This window comes from Canis aureus, chromosome 10, assembly GCF_053574225.1.
Source record: "Canis aureus isolate CA01 chromosome 10, VMU_Caureus_v.1.0, whole genome shotgun sequence".
Taxonomy (NCBI): Eukaryota; Metazoa; Chordata; class Mammalia; order Carnivora; family Canidae; genus Canis; species Canis aureus.
This window is the reverse complement of record NC_135620.1, coordinates 52,661,337-52,680,274: the sequence shown is the minus strand read 5'-3', so window position 1 is coordinate 52,680,274 and position 18,938 is coordinate 52,661,337. Positions and strand designations below refer to the sequence as shown.

General features: G+C 43.4%; 2 protein-coding genes across 8 annotated transcripts in view; one reads left to right on the top strand and one right to left on the bottom strand.

The window, feature by feature from the left end:
- The window catches only part of KIF24 (kinesin family member 24), a 75,493-nt gene extending 72,438 nt beyond the window's left edge, over positions 1-3,055 (top strand). For 2 of the 3 annotated variants that reach the window (XM_077912313.1, XM_077912311.1), the window contains exons 12-13: positions 131-224; positions 1,040-3,055. In XM_077912313.1, the coding sequence (XP_077768439.1) occupies positions 131-224; positions 1,040-1,180 (235 nt within the window). In that variant the 3' untranslated portion in view covers positions 1,181-3,055. The remainder of the gene's footprint in view (positions 1-130; positions 225-1,039) is intronic. The other variant, XR_013388027.1, reaches the window with a different exon arrangement.
- UBAP1 (ubiquitin associated protein 1) overlaps positions 2,906-18,938 on the bottom strand; it is an 84,868-nt gene continuing 68,835 nt past the window's right edge. For 3 of the 5 annotated variants that reach the window (XM_077912314.1, XM_077912316.1, XM_077912317.1), the window contains 4 exons: positions 11,938-12,873; positions 5,421-5,603; positions 4,639-4,740; positions 2,906-4,029 (listed from right to left, as the gene is read on the bottom strand). In XM_077912314.1, the coding sequence (XP_077768440.1) occupies positions 3,889-4,029; positions 4,639-4,740; positions 5,421-5,603; positions 11,938-12,873 (1,362 nt within the window). In that variant the 3' untranslated portion in view covers positions 2,906-3,888. Of the gene's footprint in view, positions 4,030-4,638; positions 4,741-5,420; positions 5,604-11,937; positions 12,874-13,750; positions 13,848-18,492; positions 18,618-18,938 lie in introns of those variants that run through there. The other 2 variants (XM_077912318.1, XM_077912315.1) reach the window with 2 other exon arrangements.

Here is an 18,938-nt window from a genome sequence, read left to right as displayed (position 1 = left end):
GCCCTAGTCCAAGCTTTGACCACTCTGGGCAGGGGCAGCTCCTGGTCAGAAAATGAGGCTCAGCTCCAGAAAAGATGCCTGGGAAAGATGGGAGGCCCAGAGGATCACAGTGTTCCCTCTGGTGTTCCAGGCAGGTGGTCATCCAAGCACACCAGGAACAGCTGGATAGAATGGCAGAACTGGGCTTCAAGGAGGAGACCCTGCTGAGCCAGCTGGCTCTTAATGTAAGTGGTTTTGGCTAGACACTTGGGGGCTCTTGGGAATTAGCCCACAGGTAGTCTGCTGGCCATCCTTGTTTGCTGTGGTTGTGTTTGAAGTAAGGTCTGCCATCGTACTCTAAGAGAACTTGGGGCTCCTCTTACCATTCCTCTGACATAGCTCAAGCAGGTGCAAGGATAGGTGGGAGATGGTGCTGCACTTCCCATTTTCAGGCTAAAATGTTTCCATCCTTTGCCATTCCGCCTTTTTATTTGGCTTGCTGGAGCCCCTCCCTGTGATGGTAAGTGACATGCCACATGCAGACCAGAGGTACTTTTTTTTTTTTTTAAGTAGGCCTCATGCCCAGTGTGAAGCCCAATGCAGGGCTTAAACTCAGGATCCTGAGGTCAAGACTTGAGCTGAGATCAAGAGTTGGACACGTAATTGACTGAGCCGCCCAGGCGCCCCTAACTAGAAGCACTTTTACAAAAATACCCCTCTGCCCTGCAAAATACCTATCTACATAGAAGTTGCTAAAATGCAGGGGTGAGTGGCTGGCTCAGTCTGAAGTGTGCGACTCTTGATCTTGGGGTTGTAGGTTTGAGCCCCACATTGGGTTTAGAGAATAAAGATAAAATCTTTTTTTTTTTTTTAAGTTTTTCAAATGCAGAGAAATGAGCCTTACTCTGTGCCACAGTGATTATCCTGCAGACTTTCCACCTGAAGGAAGGGCCTAGGCTCTCAAAGTTTCCTGCAAGAAAAGGGACTAGAAAAGCAGATCCTTGGCAGAAAAAGCCAGCAAAAGCAAAAGTCCATATTTGTCCTTTGTTTCCTTTCTCAGGATTTTGAAGATTTTGTGACCCAGCTGGATGAAATCCTGGCTCTGAAATCCAAGTGCATCCAGAGTCTGAGGAGCCAGCTTCAGCTGTACCTGACCTGCCACAGGCCGACCACAGTCCCTGAGAGGACAGTGGTGTCTTAGAACAAGATCTAGTATGAGGTGATGGGGGCAGCTCAGAAACTTGTACTGAATTCCCAGGCGCTGGCGGGTCCTTCCTACAAATCCTAGAACCCACTCCGCAGTCCTGCCTACTAGCCTCTCTCCCCACCCCAGCCACACATGGCCTTGACTAGGCCCCAGCACAATTCCAAGCACAGGAACATCTGGAAGGAAGGACAGAGCAGGCTAAAAAAACTTAATATGCCCCTTCTAAACCCTTAATATGGGGCTAGAAGAGTATTTTGTCTGGGTGGGGGAAACACACTTGGGTCTGATAACCTTGTGGATGTGTCTAAATTTGAGGATCAAAGAATGGGGTGGGTCAGTGGTAACCTAGAGGTCAGAGGTAACAAGCTGGGGAAGAAAACGTGAACTAAACAAAAACAAACAAACAAAAAAAAACGTGAACTCAGGGGCTTTGTTAGCTGAATACTATTCTTCAAGACTTGGCCAAAAACTAGTAAAACACTTGAGGCAGAGCTCACCCTACCCCATTAGCTCCTGGAGACTGGTGGGACAGGCTTCGTGTCCCCAGTTCCCCTCCCTTCCTGCAATTCAGACACAGAAGAGAGTGCTCACATCACTGCATTACTCTCTTAATAGCACTCATCCTCCTGTAGCAGTTCCTGGCTCACCTGCCACGCCCTTTCGTGGCAAAGGTGAAGAAGTGGAGGATCTTGTGCAGGTCTATCTCCTCACCTTACCTTTTATCCAGCATCATCCTGGTTGTGCAGTCCCTCTCAAGGGCCTGTGTTCAGTAGTATCTTGGCACGGAGTGCTCTAGTCAACAGTCCAAGACTCTGAGGTTGCATTTTTATACACACACCCCTTCAACATGAGTTCTGCCTGCTGTATATCTTCATCGGGAAGCTCAAGACAAATACAAAGTGGTCTGTCACTTGCTAGGGCCACTTTGGGTCAGATAAGATGCATATGTCACAGCCTTGGCCCTGATGCCCACTGTAATGTGTGAAGCTTCAGTTTCTTACAGGGAAAGGATACCTTTTTAAGGTTTTAAAAAGAGGGCTTAATTAAAAAGGTACGAGAAGGGCCAACTGGCTTTCTCAGCCTGCCAATCCTGCCACCCTTTGCCTGATCTGAGCACTAGAGGGCGGCCTTTTCCCAGTTTCCTGGCCCAAAAGTTCTGCATTCTCCTTATCGGATCACTAGAATTAGAGACCCACTCCCAGCCAAGAGCACAAGAGGGACTGTGGGATGGCATTAAGCATAAGGACAAGAAACTTCAGGGAGGACTCTGGACTTTAGTTCTCAGCTACAGCAGCAGCACTGAGAGCTAGTGAAGCAGTCTGAATCCAGCCCTGACTGTGGCACACAGCACATAAATGCCTGATGGGTCTCATGGGAAAAGGGACTTCCTCATTTCTGAATGATTGCCCCAAAGGCCCAGCCTGTTTCACCTCCACAGTTAGTCTGGCAGGAAGGCTTGTCCTTGGTTCCAGAGACTGAGTTAGGTCAAGTTTTTAACAGATCCTCATTTGGGCCTGCTCTGCAAACCAAAAGCCAGGGCTGACTGCAGGGCCAGCTCCTGGGTCCCACTGACCTAAGAGTGAGAAGAAAGTACTAAAAAGACAGAAAATGGTTAGTACCTGTTTTCATCCCCAGCAAATGGAAGCAGGAATTCCTTCCCCACCCACCCCACCCCCTCAATAAAATAGCACTTGGCAATAAAATTATCACAGCAGGACATACCTTTTAGATTTTTATTAGTAGTTTTCTGAAGAATCAAAATAGTTAGCAAATTACTTTAGATTCATCAAGACTGTATATCCTTTGTATTTAGATCTTTAATGATGTACAACAGAATATAAAACAAATGAAAGAGACTGATTTCTATGACTAGGTGTTACTCGTGTCATCCTAGAGCAGGGGGCTGGGGGGAGAGGCCGTTCTCCAAGGAGAACCGAGGTGGAGCTAGTGCTGGGCTACTGTACTGCAGCCTGTTTCTCCCCCACTCTGTGCTGGGAAGGAGCCAATGATTTCTTAAACTGACGACAGTTTCTAGAGCAGGGGGCTCTAAAATCCTGGGTAGCAGAAGACTGTGGTCCAAATCAAGCCAAAAGAAACAGGCTGGGGCAGGGAAGCATGGTAACTGCCTGGCAAAAGAGGCAAACTCAGCGCCCCACATGGAAAGGGCATTCTTTGCACCTCAGAGACGTTGCAGAACCAGTGTTAACACTAAGAGACTTTGTTAAGAAAAAAAAAAAAAAAAAAAACCCTGGAAGAACCTTTCAATTGCACTCAACTTGGATTAAGAGTTCAGTCCACCGGGGCAGGGGAGGGAAGCATCTAGCCCTAAAGCAGCACTGAGTCTGGCCCTCCCACCCCTTCTCCCTGCCTCCTTTTGGCAGCTGAGCCAGGTTTCAGCTGAGGACGTACAGACTCCAGAAGGACCAGGGAGGGTTTCTCTGGAGGGCCGAGGTGGGAAGGACACTTCTCAAAATACAAACATGTTTAATATGGAAGGAGCCAGGGCAGTGCTAGAGGCATTCACATGCCCCAATCTTTCCTACTTTTTCCCCAGCTCAGAGACTGGCAAGCACAGTCTCCACACCTGACCTTCCACCCCCAAAAGAAAATCGGGAAGTGTGCCCCCCTCTCCTTCCCTACACGTGGGCTCCTCAGCGCCTCCTGCAGGGGTGGTTCCATGGCAGGGCCTATGCAGCCTGGTCTCAGCTGGCTCCTGCCCGAGCCATGAGGTCTTCGAGAGCATTGTCCTGGTCATTGTTGTGTAGTAGCAGAACTTCCTTAATGTCTTTCAGTTCAAAGCCCATTTCCTTAAATTTGCTCATTAACTGAAGAAACTCCATCATCTAAGGGATAGAAGAAAATAAAGATTGAAGAAAGGGGTCTGGGCACAAAGCGGGGTGGAGGAATGTCCATATAGGGGGCTGCTTGGGAGGAATCTGCATCTTTTGCCAAAGCCTCCTGAGTCTCTCTGAGGTCTCCCAGCAAGCAGAGGGTGGCTGTGGAGGAAGCCAAGGCAGACTAGTTGATGGTATAACTCATCCTTCAGAAACTATGCCCAGTTCCAAATTCTGCTGACTCATGGGTCCCACTAACCAAAATCCATACTCACACCAAGGCAGGATACTGAACCCAGAAACAGCTGCTCTCCAGAGAGCAGGCTAGGCAAAGAGACTATAGATCTCCCCAGTCATCCAAAAGTCTAGCTTTTTGCCCAGGTCATTTCCATTTTCCCTTCCCTTTCCTTTCCCTGGGACTCTAGACAGTCTTCAACCCAGTGCTTCGTCAAACGTAACAACCCAAACTAGCTGAATGCCTATCTGGACACTTGAGAGAAAATGCATTCTGACTACTTCTGTCTGCAGTCACTGGTAGGGAAAGAGGGTTCTTGGCCAGAGGAAAACTACTTTGTCCCTCCTTTCCAGAGGGTTCCTATAAAACACAAAAGGTCCTACCTTTTCCTCTGAACACTGGTGCATTTCCAGAGCTTCTTCCACTAAAAGAGGGTCGAAGCCCTTTTCACAGAGCTGTCCGTGTGCAAAGAGATAGTCGAGAATCTTAAGAAAAGAAAAGGAGGTTTGAGGATCTATTACCACTCTTTTCGGTGCTTCCCAAGAGTCTTACACAAGCCAGCAAGTGTGATGTCTGCTCCCCACCTCGCTATTAGATTCTGGATAGGACTTGATTTTCTACTGTGAACCGCATCTAACACAACAGGACCTCAGTGACTATTTGCTGAATAGGTAGGCACACCCTTCTAAACACGAGCAGTCATTTTTCAAAGGAATTCCTGTCACAACTGACTCCCGTCTCCCATAATGTCAACTCCACAGCCTGGGCAGGATATTCTAACAAAAAGGCCACGTCAGAAATGGCCCCAAGGTTTAGGACTCCAGTACCCTATTTTGGAACACTCTGGGGCAGCTATGACAAGATAAACGTTTCTAGGAGACATCTGACCATACCTCAAGCCTAGTGTGCCCTCTCAGGAGGGGTAGAGAACAGTCCAATGGCTCAAATACTCCCAGGGCTTTTCTCCAGCCTAGGTCCCAGAGCAGCCCCTTAAGTAGAAGCACTATGCTGAGGGCGTGAGTTTCCCCGGACAAATTGCCGAGTCATGCCAACTCACAACGCTGGGGCTGAGTGTGATAGGGCTCTAGGATACAAGCAGGACACTGTTCTAGGACCTCTCTCCAGGCTGATCCCACCATCACCAACCAGCCAACCAACCACTCACCTGCTCAATATTCTCTCCTTTCTTCTTCATGGCTCTCAGGACACACTCATATGAGTAGCCCATGTTGACCACTGTCTCCACACACTGCCGCTCACTGGGGGACAGTGTTTGCAGTTCTGAATAGGCCTGGGGACAGCTGGGAGCATTGGGCACTTGTGACATTGAGAAATTAGGAGGTGTGACCTGGTGGTGGAGAAACAAGAGGATCAGGCAGGAAGAAAGAAGACTGAGGTCCCAGAAGACAGGTCACTGAAGTAGCCCAGTCCAGGGGCTTGCCATTTCTGACACTAATTAAACTCCTAAACAGTCTGCCTGCAAGAAAGAGCCAGGTTGCTGGCCAGACATCCTGGAGAACAGTAAGGTAACACCACACAAGGGAAAAAAACTGGGAAGACACTTGAAATTGTGACTGCCCTCTGGGCTCATCCCAGAATGAGAAAATACCACAAGAGCAACATGTGTTCAAATCCCTTGGGCTTGAATGAGAGAAGTTCTGAGGCTGCCCATGGGACTAATGGCAAGACGGCTGCTATGATTTCTCTCCAGGGCTCCATTATCCGTTTCTCAGGCTGTTGTATGTCAGAGTCCTAAAAAGATCATTCACCTCAGACAACCCTAACTCTGGGGCTGACTCTCTCCCAACAATGTGTCTATTCCTGCTCCTATCCCTGGGCTGGGCAGAGACTGCACGTGCCGCACGTTCCCCTGCATGGCCGGCTCAGGGGCTCAGGGCTTCGAGGGCACTCCACCTCTGCCCCACACCATGAGCTACAAGGATCCGGTTCCCTGCCACAGCTGCCATACTACAGAGCCAAGACTGAGGGACTATTAGTCACACCAGGCGGGGCCTTCAAGGAAGGAAATGTGACTCCAGGACCCTGCCTCGACTGCCCCGTAGGCAGCCGTAGGCAGCTGCTCCCTGCCATCGGACCCTATTAACCTCAGTTTGATTGGTGGGTAGAATCCCATGACTCCGCCCACCACTTCTGATAATGACTCAGACCCAAGGCCTGAAGGCCCCTCATTCTCAGGCCAAAGGACCAAACCAACATGAACAAGGTCACAGCTGTTTTATTTACAGTTTGTCCTAGCTCCCAAGAACCAGGAAAAGCATTTCTTTCAACAGAATTTTACTTCCTTTGTGGGGAGTGGGGGTGGGCAAGCAGCACAGACTCCTGGTCTCAGAAAGACACTCAAAATGATATAGCTATGACCAGATACTTTCTTCTAAGTCAGCTGGGAAAAGTCAAGACTACAGGCCTCAAAGCCCATTGTCTCCCCCTCCCTACCTCACACACAGCACCCCTGGCAGCCCAGTCAAAGGGCTCAGTCATTAACTCCTAAGAGTCACAACAAGGACAGCGACTGGATCACACCAGCCTCTTCAGGGGCAGAGTCTACCTGGACTTGAGAATACCAACAGCCAAATAGGGTTTGTTCATCTTGCAGACACAGTACTCACCACGTCACAGTATGTTAATGTGAACTCCCAGGGGTTAGTTACCATGTCACATGTATTTCTGAATTCCCAGGGCCTAGCTTTAGGCTTGGCATTCACAGGGCCCTACTCATCAGTTGTAGAATAAATGGAGGTCTATTAGGATTTCAAAGAGAGAATTTAACACAGCAAAGTGACCCTGATTCTCCTTCCCCAAAGCCCACTGAAATAATAAAACAAAACTATTAATATTTAAGGTCAAAGAAAGAGGGAACAGCAGTGGACAATATATTTCAATGAAATTTTAGAACTTGGAATGCTAATGGAGCTATGGTAACTAAGCAGAAGCAATGAAGTTATAAATACGTGGGAGAAAGGAGAGTCAGTTCATTAGCTCCTCAAACTCCTGAGAGGGCTGCGCTTCAGCATTTGGGAGGAGCAGGTACTGTTGGAATAAAGCAAGGGCACAAAGCAAGTGATCAGAGCAATAAAACCCTTAGGCACGTCCTCCTCTCCCCCAATCCTCTTCAGGAGGTAGGTAGAAGGTTCAGTCTCTAGGACTAAAATAAGGACACAAGGCACAGCACAGCGCATGGCAGAGTAAGGTGTAAAAACCAAAAGGAGATTTAATTAAAAGTCTACACACTACCCTTCCCCAGCCTTCCTTAACCCTCAAGGAGAATTCTCAGGTGCAACTGTAAGCTCTCAAAATGTTCTGTGTTGACATTTTGCAGTCCCCCAAAGCCTACTAACCAACCTACAGGAAAGCTTAATAATTGGCAAACACACCCCAACACATACAGTCCCTGCATCGTTAATTTTTTTAAGTGCCTCACTTTTAAATGTGAACACAAAGCCAGAGACACCAAACCAAAAGAGGGAAAAAACAAAGCAGTTGGAAATTTAAAATATGATAGAGTAAAATTTTATTTAAAAGGCTGAAATTTAATCTAGAGAAAGAGAAGGACAGCCCAGGTGACTCAGCGGTTTAGCGCTGCCTTCGGCCTGGGGATGTGATCCTAGAGTCCCAGGACTGAGTCCTGCGGGTTCCCTGCATGGAGCCTGCTTCTCCCTCTGCCTGTGTCCCTGCCTCTCTGTGTGTGTCTCTCATGAATAAATGAATAAAAAAAAATTTTTTTTAAAGGCTGAAATTTGGGATGCCTGAGTGGCTCAGTGGTTGAGCATCTGCCTTTGGCTCAGGGTTCCTGGGATCAAGTCCTGTATCGGGATCCCCACAGGAAGCCTGCTTCTCCCTCTACCTATGTCTCTGCCTCTGTCTCTCATGAATTAAAAAAAAAAAGAAAAGAAAAAAAGGCTGAGATTAAAAAAAAAAATTATGATAGTCAAGGATATATCTAGAAAGTAAAACATAAAGAGGGGGCACCTGGCTAAGTCAGTAGAGCATGTGACTCTTAATCTTGGGGTCAGGAGTTTGAGCATCAAACTTTAGAGATGACTTTAAAAAATGAAAAATTTTTAAATTCTCTTAAAGTAAGACAGAGATAGGAAATAATATAGAAAAGGATAGCAAATTATAACAGTCAAGGAGGTCCAACATCCAGTTACAGGAATTCCAGAAAAGGAAAAAACAAAATATGAAAAACATCTCAGATTTTAAATTTTTTTTTAAGATTTTGTTTATTCATGGGAGACGCAAAGAGAGAAACAGACTTCTTGCAAGGAGCCCAATGCGGGACTTGATCCTGGACCCTGGGATCATGCCCTGAGCAGAAGACAGACACTCAACTGCTGAGCCACCCAGGCATCCCACATCTCACAGCCTGTTTGAAAGGATCCAGGAGGGCCAAGCATAATCAATGAACAAAGCATGGCACACCATGAATAAATGTAAAAATCTCCAGAAATGGAAGATCTCAAAAGCTATGGCAGGGTGGTGCACTCTAAAGTGGAAGAACACAGAAAAGCACAGGAATGCTAAAAATCAGGGGAGTTTATACTTCATTAAAAAAAGTTTAAGGGCGGGCAGCACCGGTGGCTTAGCGGTTTAGCGCCACCTCCGGCCTAGGGCCTGATCCTGGAGACGCCGGATCGAGTCCCACGTCAGACTCCCTGCATGGAGCCTGCTTCTCCCTCTCTCTCTCATGAATAAATAAAATCTTAAAGAAAAAAAAGTTTAAGGGCATCTGGGTGGCGCAGGTGTTAAGTGACCAATTAATTCTTGGTTTCAGCTCAGGTCCTGATCTCAGGTCGTGAAATGGAGCCCCACATCAGGCTCTGTGCTCAGCACAGAGTGGGAATCTTCCTCTCCCCACTCACTCACTCTCTCTAAAATAATCTTTTTTAAAAAGGGGAGGGTTAAAGATTTTATTCATTTATTTGAGGGTGAGCGAGAGATCAAGCACAAGTGAAAGGGAGAGGGAGAAGGAGAGGGAGAGCGAGAAGCGAACTCTGCTTCTGAGCAGGGAGCCTCCCTCCTGAGCAAGGAGCCCAATATGGGCCTTTTAAATATGACTCAATTGGGCACCTGGCTAGCTCAGTCAGAAGAGCATGCGACTCTTGATCTTGGGGTCATGACTTCAAGTCCCACACTGAGTGCAGAGATTACTTAAATACATAAAATTTTTAAAACAAATAAATGAGCCTGAGTGGCTCAGCTGGTTAAGCATCTGACTCTTGGTTTCAGCTCAGGTCATGATCTCAGGATTGTGAGATTGAGCCCTGTGTCGAGGTTGGGGCTCTGCACTCAGTGATGAGTCTTCTCGAGATTCTTTCCCCTCCCTCTCCACTCTTCTGCTACTCCCCCTGTTCATTCTCATGTTCTCTCTCAAATAAATAAAATCTTTTTTAAGAAGTAAATGTGATGATTCCAATGTGCTTGTATTACTTTGATAAAAAAATTTCATTTTAAAAATCTAGAGATAGAGGCCTTGTAAGAATTAAATCAATGGTAACAGAAGAAAAGATAAACAGATCTGAACACCTAAAAGCTGAGAGTCTATATGTCAAAAATTATTTAAAATATACTTTCAAAGCAAACTGGCACTATTGTAATGCTTATTTAAAATTAGTAAATACATAACTCAGAGGTATAAGGAAAGAGCGGAAGTATTTTGCTGAAACAACTGTGGAAGAGTAAGGAATGTTTCCATATCTGGAGAAAGAGAACCCAATAGCAAAATGAGCCTAACCAATAAGCAGAGCAAGGCCCACAAAAGGCTGACATGTAGTGGGAAAAGACAGGCTAGCAATTCTATGCTGGTCTCAGAAGGGCACATTACAAGATGATGCTTCTCAAAATGATCACATGGACTTCTTAACTTCTAACACTAGTTTATATAAACAGTAAAACATAAAATCAGAATCTGAAGAGTGAGACCCACACATTGGGCCTGAAACAGCGAACAAGAACCAAACTCTAGGACCACTTCCCTCAGAGTTCCTTCATAAAGGGTGTATGCAGCCCAGTTGACCACCACTCCACTCCGCTCACCCTGCAGTCACAAACTATCCTGAAGAGAAGTGCTTTGTTCACTGGGAAAGGTTCTCAGTATGAGCCTCAGAGACTAAGACAGATAGAAGAAAACCAGGCTTTGCTTCTTGGGGATAAGGGTCATGACTTTCTTAGAAAAACACCAGAAAAAAAAAAAAAAAAACAAACCACCAGAACTTCAGCTCTATTTGCCCCTTGAAGACAGAAAGTCCCCAAGCCAGCAAGAAACCAACCCCCCCGCACCTTACCCTGAAATGAATGGACCCAAAAGAAACTCCACAATCAGATCAGAGTGACAGGTGTTCTGGTTTGATTAGTTCATCAGCTTTGGCCTCTTAATGGTCACTGTAATTTTAAAGGAGATTTGAGGCTGAGGATCTTCCCCAGAGTGCTTTTGATTTCTCTAAACCATACAATGAGTCATGAAGAGTATCCTACTGACCAGGAAGTAGGAGGGTGAAGTACATTACTAAGAGATAACACAGAGTGTTCTGCACAGTCAAGTTTATCTAGGCCAAGGTCTACAAAAGTTTATAAACAGCAGAGAGCTCTTTGACAATGCAAGCACTCACACAGAGAGACAATTACTTACCAAGAATGCTACTCTTGGGACTTTGCACTTACTTTAAAGTAGGCCAAGGCTCATCTTTCTATCGGCTTATCAAGGTCTCTGACAGATATCCCACCAATACAATCAGGCTCCTCTCTGGCTCTAAATGGTCTCTTGATATGCCATCACGTTAAAAATCTGTGAACTGGTATAGCAAAAAGTTCCTGGACTTTTATGATTTCTATTCTAGAATGCAGTAACATACTGTTCTGTGCTGCTGAAACCACATCAGGAGCTAAGACTACATTTTATGACAAATAAAGGAACCACACTGCACCTGCAACCTTTTTGTGTGCCAAAATCAGATTTTCTTCAGGGTAATAACAAGTTCAATTTTTGTTATCCATCTTTCAACACTAACTCAAATTCCAACCTTCTCTTCTCCCTCTCTTTGGAGAAAACTGCACAATTCTTAATAGTGAGCCAAAAAAGGAATTGTAGAATTAATATCTGCAAGTTTAAAAAAGTGACAAATTTCTACTTTTGCTCAGACTTCCAATACAAATGACCTCCCAGCTACTAAGGCACCACATGTTCTGATGAAAAACACAGGTAAATCATTGTACACACAAGAACCAACCTTCAGGGCAGAATAAGATGGGAGAGCAGAAAGCAGAGAAGATATAATGAGGAGTGCCAAGCAACCTTCAAAAAACAAATAAAGTAGGAAAAAGTAGATAAAAAATTACAAAGAAAGCCTTTAAAAACAAAGGCAGCAGAGAAAAGAACAAAGTGATTAGGCAGAAAGACTAATCCATTAACACATAATATACATTTATCTTTTTAAAGGAAAGACCAAAAAGATTCAGGTAGGAAAACAAGCAAACATAACCAGGCTAGGTGCAAAGCTAACAGTCCTTTGTCCTCAGGAAAATAACCAGAACATACATAAACAAGGTCAATAAAGCCATGTCCCCATTTTGCCCTAAATTTTGAAAAGAAGAATGTGAGGTAGCAAATGCTACCCAGAATTTAGAAATCTTTAGAGCTCTAAATCAGAGGGATTTAAAAGGCTTACCGTGGGACCTGTATTTGGAGGTGATGATTCTTCTGTGCACACAGACAAGACAGAGAGGGAAGGCATCTGGGAGATCAGATCTGAGGGATTCAGGGTTGGCACCTCTGTGCCACTGTCCAAGTTCAAAGCTGAAAGCCCAAGAGTATGATGCCCATTGAGCTCACTGGCACTGCTTTGGGTGGAAGGCTTCAGGGAATTCCGGAAGGTGCCATTGCGGAGGCAGGATGTGCTATGGAAAGTGCTTGCCAGCTTGGCTGTCTTCTGATTGCTGTCATCAGAGTCAAGTTTGGGGAAGGACAGAGATTTGATATTGCTTACTGCAGGAATGGGGGGGAGGGACACTTTAGAAGACAGAGACATCTTTTCACAGTTGCCCAACTGTGGTAAGGTTATAAAGCCATTAGGTTTGTGAAGAGGCTTGATATCCAAGGTTGCCCGCTCCAGGGATGCCAGGACCTCCTCATCCTGTAACACAGATCCAGAGCCGTCTCTGGGCAAATTATTGTCTAATAACTGAGCCATAATGGGTCCAGTGGTTCCTACCAGAATGTTTCTCAGCTCTTCCTTCTCATCAATAGTTTTTAACTCCAGATTATCAAATGGGTCTTCTTCACACTCAAAGTCAGCAGGATTGAAATCTGCCTTTGTGTGGGGTGGGCTGAGAACTTTCTGTTTCATGGCACTGCTGCTAACCCGAGTCGGGGTGAGGATGCTGTTGTGCTGTAAGCTGGCAAGGATGGGGTTAATAGGAGGTGGCTTTGTGGCTGTACTGTGAGTCTTGGAGAAGCTCATTTTGCTGTCACCCTCTGGGCCACTCTTAGAATTCACTTTAGCTTCTACTTCCTCAGCCTTGCGTTCTGCTTCCCGCTGGGCTTCTTGGATTTTCTTAATATCTTCAGCCCACTCAATAGTTTTCTTTTCCAAGGAGAAGTCATACTGCAAAGACACAGCACAGAAAGGAGGTGTGAACCCAGGTGGTTGTCCCTCACCGACTCAATTCTTCCAGCGAATTCTTCCTCACACCAGCACAACAGAACCTTGGCAAGGCAGCATTTACGGTGTATGAGATGATCCCCAGTCAGGAAGACCAAGGCTTTCTAAGCTCCTTATATGGTTTAATCAAACTACACTCCCAGATTACTTCCAGAAATGAACTAATCATACATACCAGGCCAAAAGTACCTTGACAACCACTTGCCTTGCTTCTCTTCCCTCCCCTCAGGCCACTTCTCTTCCTAGAATTCTTCACTGGTAGATAAGCAGAGCTCGGCAGCCACCTATAAAGCTTTCCTGATGGCCTTGTCCCTTCCTCTGAAATCCTACATAGCATGTGTGTCTATCAGGTGATGTCAAGCAAAAGTGACCACATGTACATTTATTTAATCTTTAATTTTTTTCTAAACACTTCCCCCCAGCAATATCACAAGCCTCTTGCAGGCAGCCACTGGGCTTTAGATCCTCTCAGGGTCTCTATTATCTAGCACAATGCTGGAGACAGAGCCTGTGCTCATAATAACAAGAGCCCCTAATATTTAAGAAGCACTTACCAGGTACCAGAAAAGATTCTAAACACTTTTTTGTATTAACTCTCTGGATCTTTTCAACAAAACTCTCTGGATCTTTTCAACAACCCTTTAAAGTGGGTACTGTTGTTACCCTCAATTTACAAGAGCCATGCCCAAGGTCATAAAGCTGGTAAGTGGTAGAGCCTGGATGTGAACCCAGGCAGTATAACTAGATTCTATGTTCTTAAACTACTATCTATTAAATTATAATGAACAGATTATACTCTAAATACAGGAAAAGTACTTACTAAGATATCTAGATGTCTAGATTCGAAGTAGGATTTTACAGTGCAAACTGCATAAGGATTCACTTCATGGTTGTTGCTTCCTTAACCATACCTTCACCTATATCACAATTTACAAAAATTTCATTTGGACATTGAAAAAAAAATACACCATTTACAAAAAACAAAATTTGGACAGCCCAGGTGGCTCAGCGGTTTGGCGCCACCTTCAGCCCAGGGCCTGATCCTGGAGACCGAGGATCCAGTCCCATGTCGGGCTCCCTGCACGGAGCCTGCTTCTCCCTCTGCCTGTGTCTCTGCCTTTCTCTCTCTCTCTCTCTGTCTCCCATGAATAAATAAATAAAATCTTTTAAAAAAAAAATTCACCTTGGAGAGGAGAAACAAAACCTGGTGTTCACTCTAAAGTGAACATAGACATAAATAATGTCTATATGCACATTCAAGGCTAAAGAGACAAGAGGGGGATGGGCAGGAAAGAAGCCTACATGCACAGACAAGAATTTTAGAGCACAAGAAACTTTGGTCATTCCCAAGCTTTTCAGCTTCAAACAACACAAGAGAAGCCTGGAAATGCACACATCAAAGTCTGTTCAGCCCCTGAGATGGCTGGCTGGCTCAGTCTGTGGAGCATGCAACTCTTGATCTAAGGGGTGGGAGTTCAAAGCCTCGTGTTGGGCATGGAGCCTCCTTATTAAAAATAACAACAACACCTTTAAAAAAGAAAAAGATGTTGTCCATTTATACCCCTAAGCCAGCTGCTGAACCCCAGAAAGGCCACCTGGGCAATTATGGCACTTCCTTTCTACCACTAATGGGTACAGTGAAAAAAACAGCACTGAGCAGACTGCTGCTTCTAACCAGTAGAGGAAATCAATTTTGCATCTGGCTCCTTCCACCAAAAAAAGGCTGTAACCAACTGCCCACTGCCTATAAATACAGGTCCCTGAAGTTTAACACTCAAGAACTAGAAATTTCTTTCCTTTTTTGTAAAACCTTTATTGACTTTTAATTACCAAAGTAATACAGAATACTTGGAACACAGGAAAAAGACAGTAGAAATATTACAGTGAAAAAATAAGAGTGTGGTTTGAGTGCACAAATAAGTAACAGCAGCATCTAATATTTATGGCATACCAGGAACCACAGTAAATATTATAAAAGTATTACTTTCTTTAATCCTTATACCAACCTTAAAAGTTAATTATCCCCATTTTATAGATGAGGATATGGTGGCCTGGAGGGCCTAAGAAATATGTACAAGACGACACTGTTATTACATGGCAATTCAAGTTCATGAATGAGTGATACCAGATTCTGCTCTAAACCATGACACTAACGGCCACCACAATTACTATTCAATGAAAGCTCTGTAGGCCCTAAGTGCAAGGATTACTTGTGTGCTTTACTGGCTCACTTGGATGAATTTTTAGCTGAAAACTCAAGTCTGTACAGTCATGCAAGGGAAAATATGACAAAGGGGGATCCCTGGGTGGCTCAGCGGTTTGGCACCTGCCTTCAGCCCAGGCATGATCCTGGAGTACCAGGATCAAGTCCCACATCCGTCTCCCTGCATGGAGCCTACTTCTTCCTCTGCCTATGTCTCTGCCCCCCCACCAACCTCTCTCTCTCTCTGTGTCTATCATGAATAAAATAATAAAATCTTAAAAAAAAAAAAAAAAGGAAAATATGACAAAAGTCACAGGAAGCATCAAGGGATCTGTCCAGAGCCCTAGGTGTGACTCTTGTCAACAAAAGCAGACCAGCACCAATACTACAACCAAATCCCCCATGGAGGCCCAGATAGTCAAAGTTTAAAGGTACTATATACAATTAGAGAACAAAAATATTTCAACTGTTCCACACAGGAATGGAGCTCAAATCTCCTGCTTTTTTATTAGTGGGTGCTATGAATATAGTGAGCACAGTACCATGCATTTATTAATGCTTTATGCTGATCAAAAAAATAGAAAATTCCCAGCAAAGAGTAACACAACAATATGGGATTCAAAACAAGTTTTCTGGATGAATCAATGAAACACTGAATAAGAGGAGAACTATTAAAAGAAAATAGTTTTTTTAACCCTATTTTTAAAAGTAGTATCCTGCACACAGAGAGGTATTTCCTGACATTTGTTATTGCCAATAAAAAAGTCACCAGATAAACAGAACTATGTAAAACTTTATACGGGAAATCTGTGTCTCTCTTGGCCCAATAACCTCTCCATACACAAAAGGGTTATCAATTCAGTATTCAAAATTATATACAATGTTCAACATCATTAGTATAATTAAGAAAATACACACCAAAACCACAGTAAGAGACCATTGCAAAACCCACAAGGATATATATAATCAAAAAGATGGATAAGAAGAGTTGGCAAGGATGTGGATAAATTGTAACCCTCATGCACTGTGGGGTGAGACTCTAAAATGGCAGCCACTTTGGAAAACAGTGTAGTGGTTCCTCCCTTTTGGAAAGGTTAAACAGTTACCATAGGACAACCCGGCAATTCTACTTATGTACCCAAGAAAATTGAAAGCATACATCCTCACAAAAACCTATATTCATACTTTTTTTTTTATATTCATACTTTTATACCAGCATTATTCATAATAAAAAGTGGAAACCACCAAAATGTCCATCAATTGATAAATGGAAAAACCAAATGTAGTGTATCCATACAATGGAACATTAATCCATAAAAGGAATGACATACCAATACTTCATTCATACAACATGGATAAACCTTGAAAACATTATGGTAAGTGAAATGAGTCAGTCACAAAAGACTATCTATTGTATTATTTCATTTACATGACATGTCCAAAATAGCCATATCCACAGGGACAAAGTAGATTTAGCAGTTGCCAGGGGCTAGGGGCAGAGAGGGAAATACAGAGTAAATGCTAATGGGCACTGCATTTCTTTTGGGGATGACAACACTACTCAGGAATTACACAGTAATGATGGTTATATTATACACTTTGAATATACTAAAGACCACTTATGTGGAAACCTAAAAAGGTGAATTTCAATGTATGTGAATTATATCTAAATAAAGTTATTATTTTTAAAAACAAAACTGAACTTCTCCCATTTGATTACCCACTGCATACAGACTAGAAGATAAATATTTCTTAGGGTAACATGGTGGCGCCTCAGAGAATCCCCCAGAAACAAAACTCCTTTGCCAGAAAGTCATATATTTAAAAATCTTTAATCACAGAAAGAAGTGTCTTACAGGTAGTATACTTTCCTATTTTCCCATGACTCTTTCTCTAAACTGTAAGCTCAGTGAGGACAGTGATTAAGGTATTTATCTCTGTCTCCAGCCCTAGTAGAGCACTGCTTAAAAGTAGGCACTCAATAAATGTATACTGAGGGAAGAAAGGAAGTCACATAATATAAGGCTATTTGCTGCTTTCAAGTAATTCTATACATTTCTATAGAACTAAGCTTTAAAGATGAAAGGATTGGGCAGCCTGGGTTGCTCAGCAGTTTAGTGCCACCTTCAGCCTAGAGCGTGATCCTGGAGACCCGGGATCGATTCCCCCGTCGGGCTCCCTGCATGGAGCCTGCTTCTCCCTCTGCCTGTGTCTCTGTCTCTCTCTCTCTGGGTCTCTCATGAATAAATAAAATCTTTTAAAAATTAAATGAATGAATGAATGAATGAATAAGAAAGGGTCAAGAAAGAAGCTATTGAGGAGAAGGCATTTAAGCACAGTCTAGAAGAATACACAGATTTTAACAGGCAGACAGCTTTTGGTACAGTGAGAAAGGGAAAACATTCCAAGTGGAGGTTATATAGCTCATGAGAAAAAGCATAGAACAATACACAACACATGTGGTGTGATCAATGAATTGGTAGTAACCTGGTTCATAGGAGGTATGGAAGAGATGATAAACTGAAATATTTTACCACAACCTTATGTCTAGACTCAGTAAGGACTGGAGAATCGTTTAAGTATTTTTTTTAATAGGGATGTAACAATTTGAAACTTTAATTTAGGAATATTATTCTAGAAACAATATGAAAAATACAAAAAAAAAAAAAAAGCCACAAGCAAAAGGATCAATTAAAGAGGCCACTGCAATAGTCTAGGTTAAAAATAATAATAAATAAATAAATAAATAAATAAATAAATATATATGAACTGGACGATAAAGATGAGACACAGCAGAGAAATATATTTCCCAATTTGAGTGACCAAGAAGATAATAAGGACATCAAAAAAGAGAAAGAAAAGAGGTGAATATGCAAGCCAGATGGACAGTGGGGATTTGTTTCAGACAAGACACAGAATCCCAGGAATATATAGTCTAACAGACTGCAGATCTATAACAGATATATAAACATATATAAGTGTGTATGTATGTGTGTGAGAGAGAGACAGACACACAATGTGAGCCAAGCAACAGCCATAAGAAATACAAATAAAAGATAGGAGAATGGTTTTGTCCCTACTTTACTATATATCAAGTTCTCTTTAAATTTTTAAATGTGGGATGCCTGGGTGGCTCAGCAGTTGAGCATCTGCCTTTGACTCAGGGCGTGATCCTCAAGTCCCGGGATCGAGTCCCACATCTGGCTTCCTGCATGGAGCCTGCTTCTCCCTCTGCCTATGTGTCTGCTTCTCTCTGTCTGTGTCTCTCAAGAATAAGTAAATAAAATCTTTTAAAAAAATTAAATACATAAAAATAAATTTTTAAATGCACTAAACTTTAACTAAAAATGACCACTTACCTGTACTTCTCTGACCACCTGCAAACAATCAGGCAAGGAGAAGCCAATAGGAAGACCAACTTTAGCTGGTGTTTTGAATTTGTCTCCTATCTTAAATGGGACATCATCAAGGTAACTGAAAGTCCCTACAATCAAAAATAAAGTAGAAAATATCAGCAAAGAACTTTATTATTTGTTTGCTATAATCTTATAACTAGGATACAACATTAATTTATGCTATCCTAAAACTAGAAGTTATAGAGATTTGCTCCTCTGACTGCTTACCTTCTCCTGACCCTAGATTTCTGTGGAGGAAATCTTACTTGCGCCTACTTGATCTTATTAGGGTTTATTTTCAATTATACTTAGTGTAAAAGCCAAAGTACTCACAGAAGCCAAAAAGGCCTCCCCAAAGCCCACCATCCCTCTGTTCTCAACTCTTTCTTACCTCCTTGCTCATTGCACTA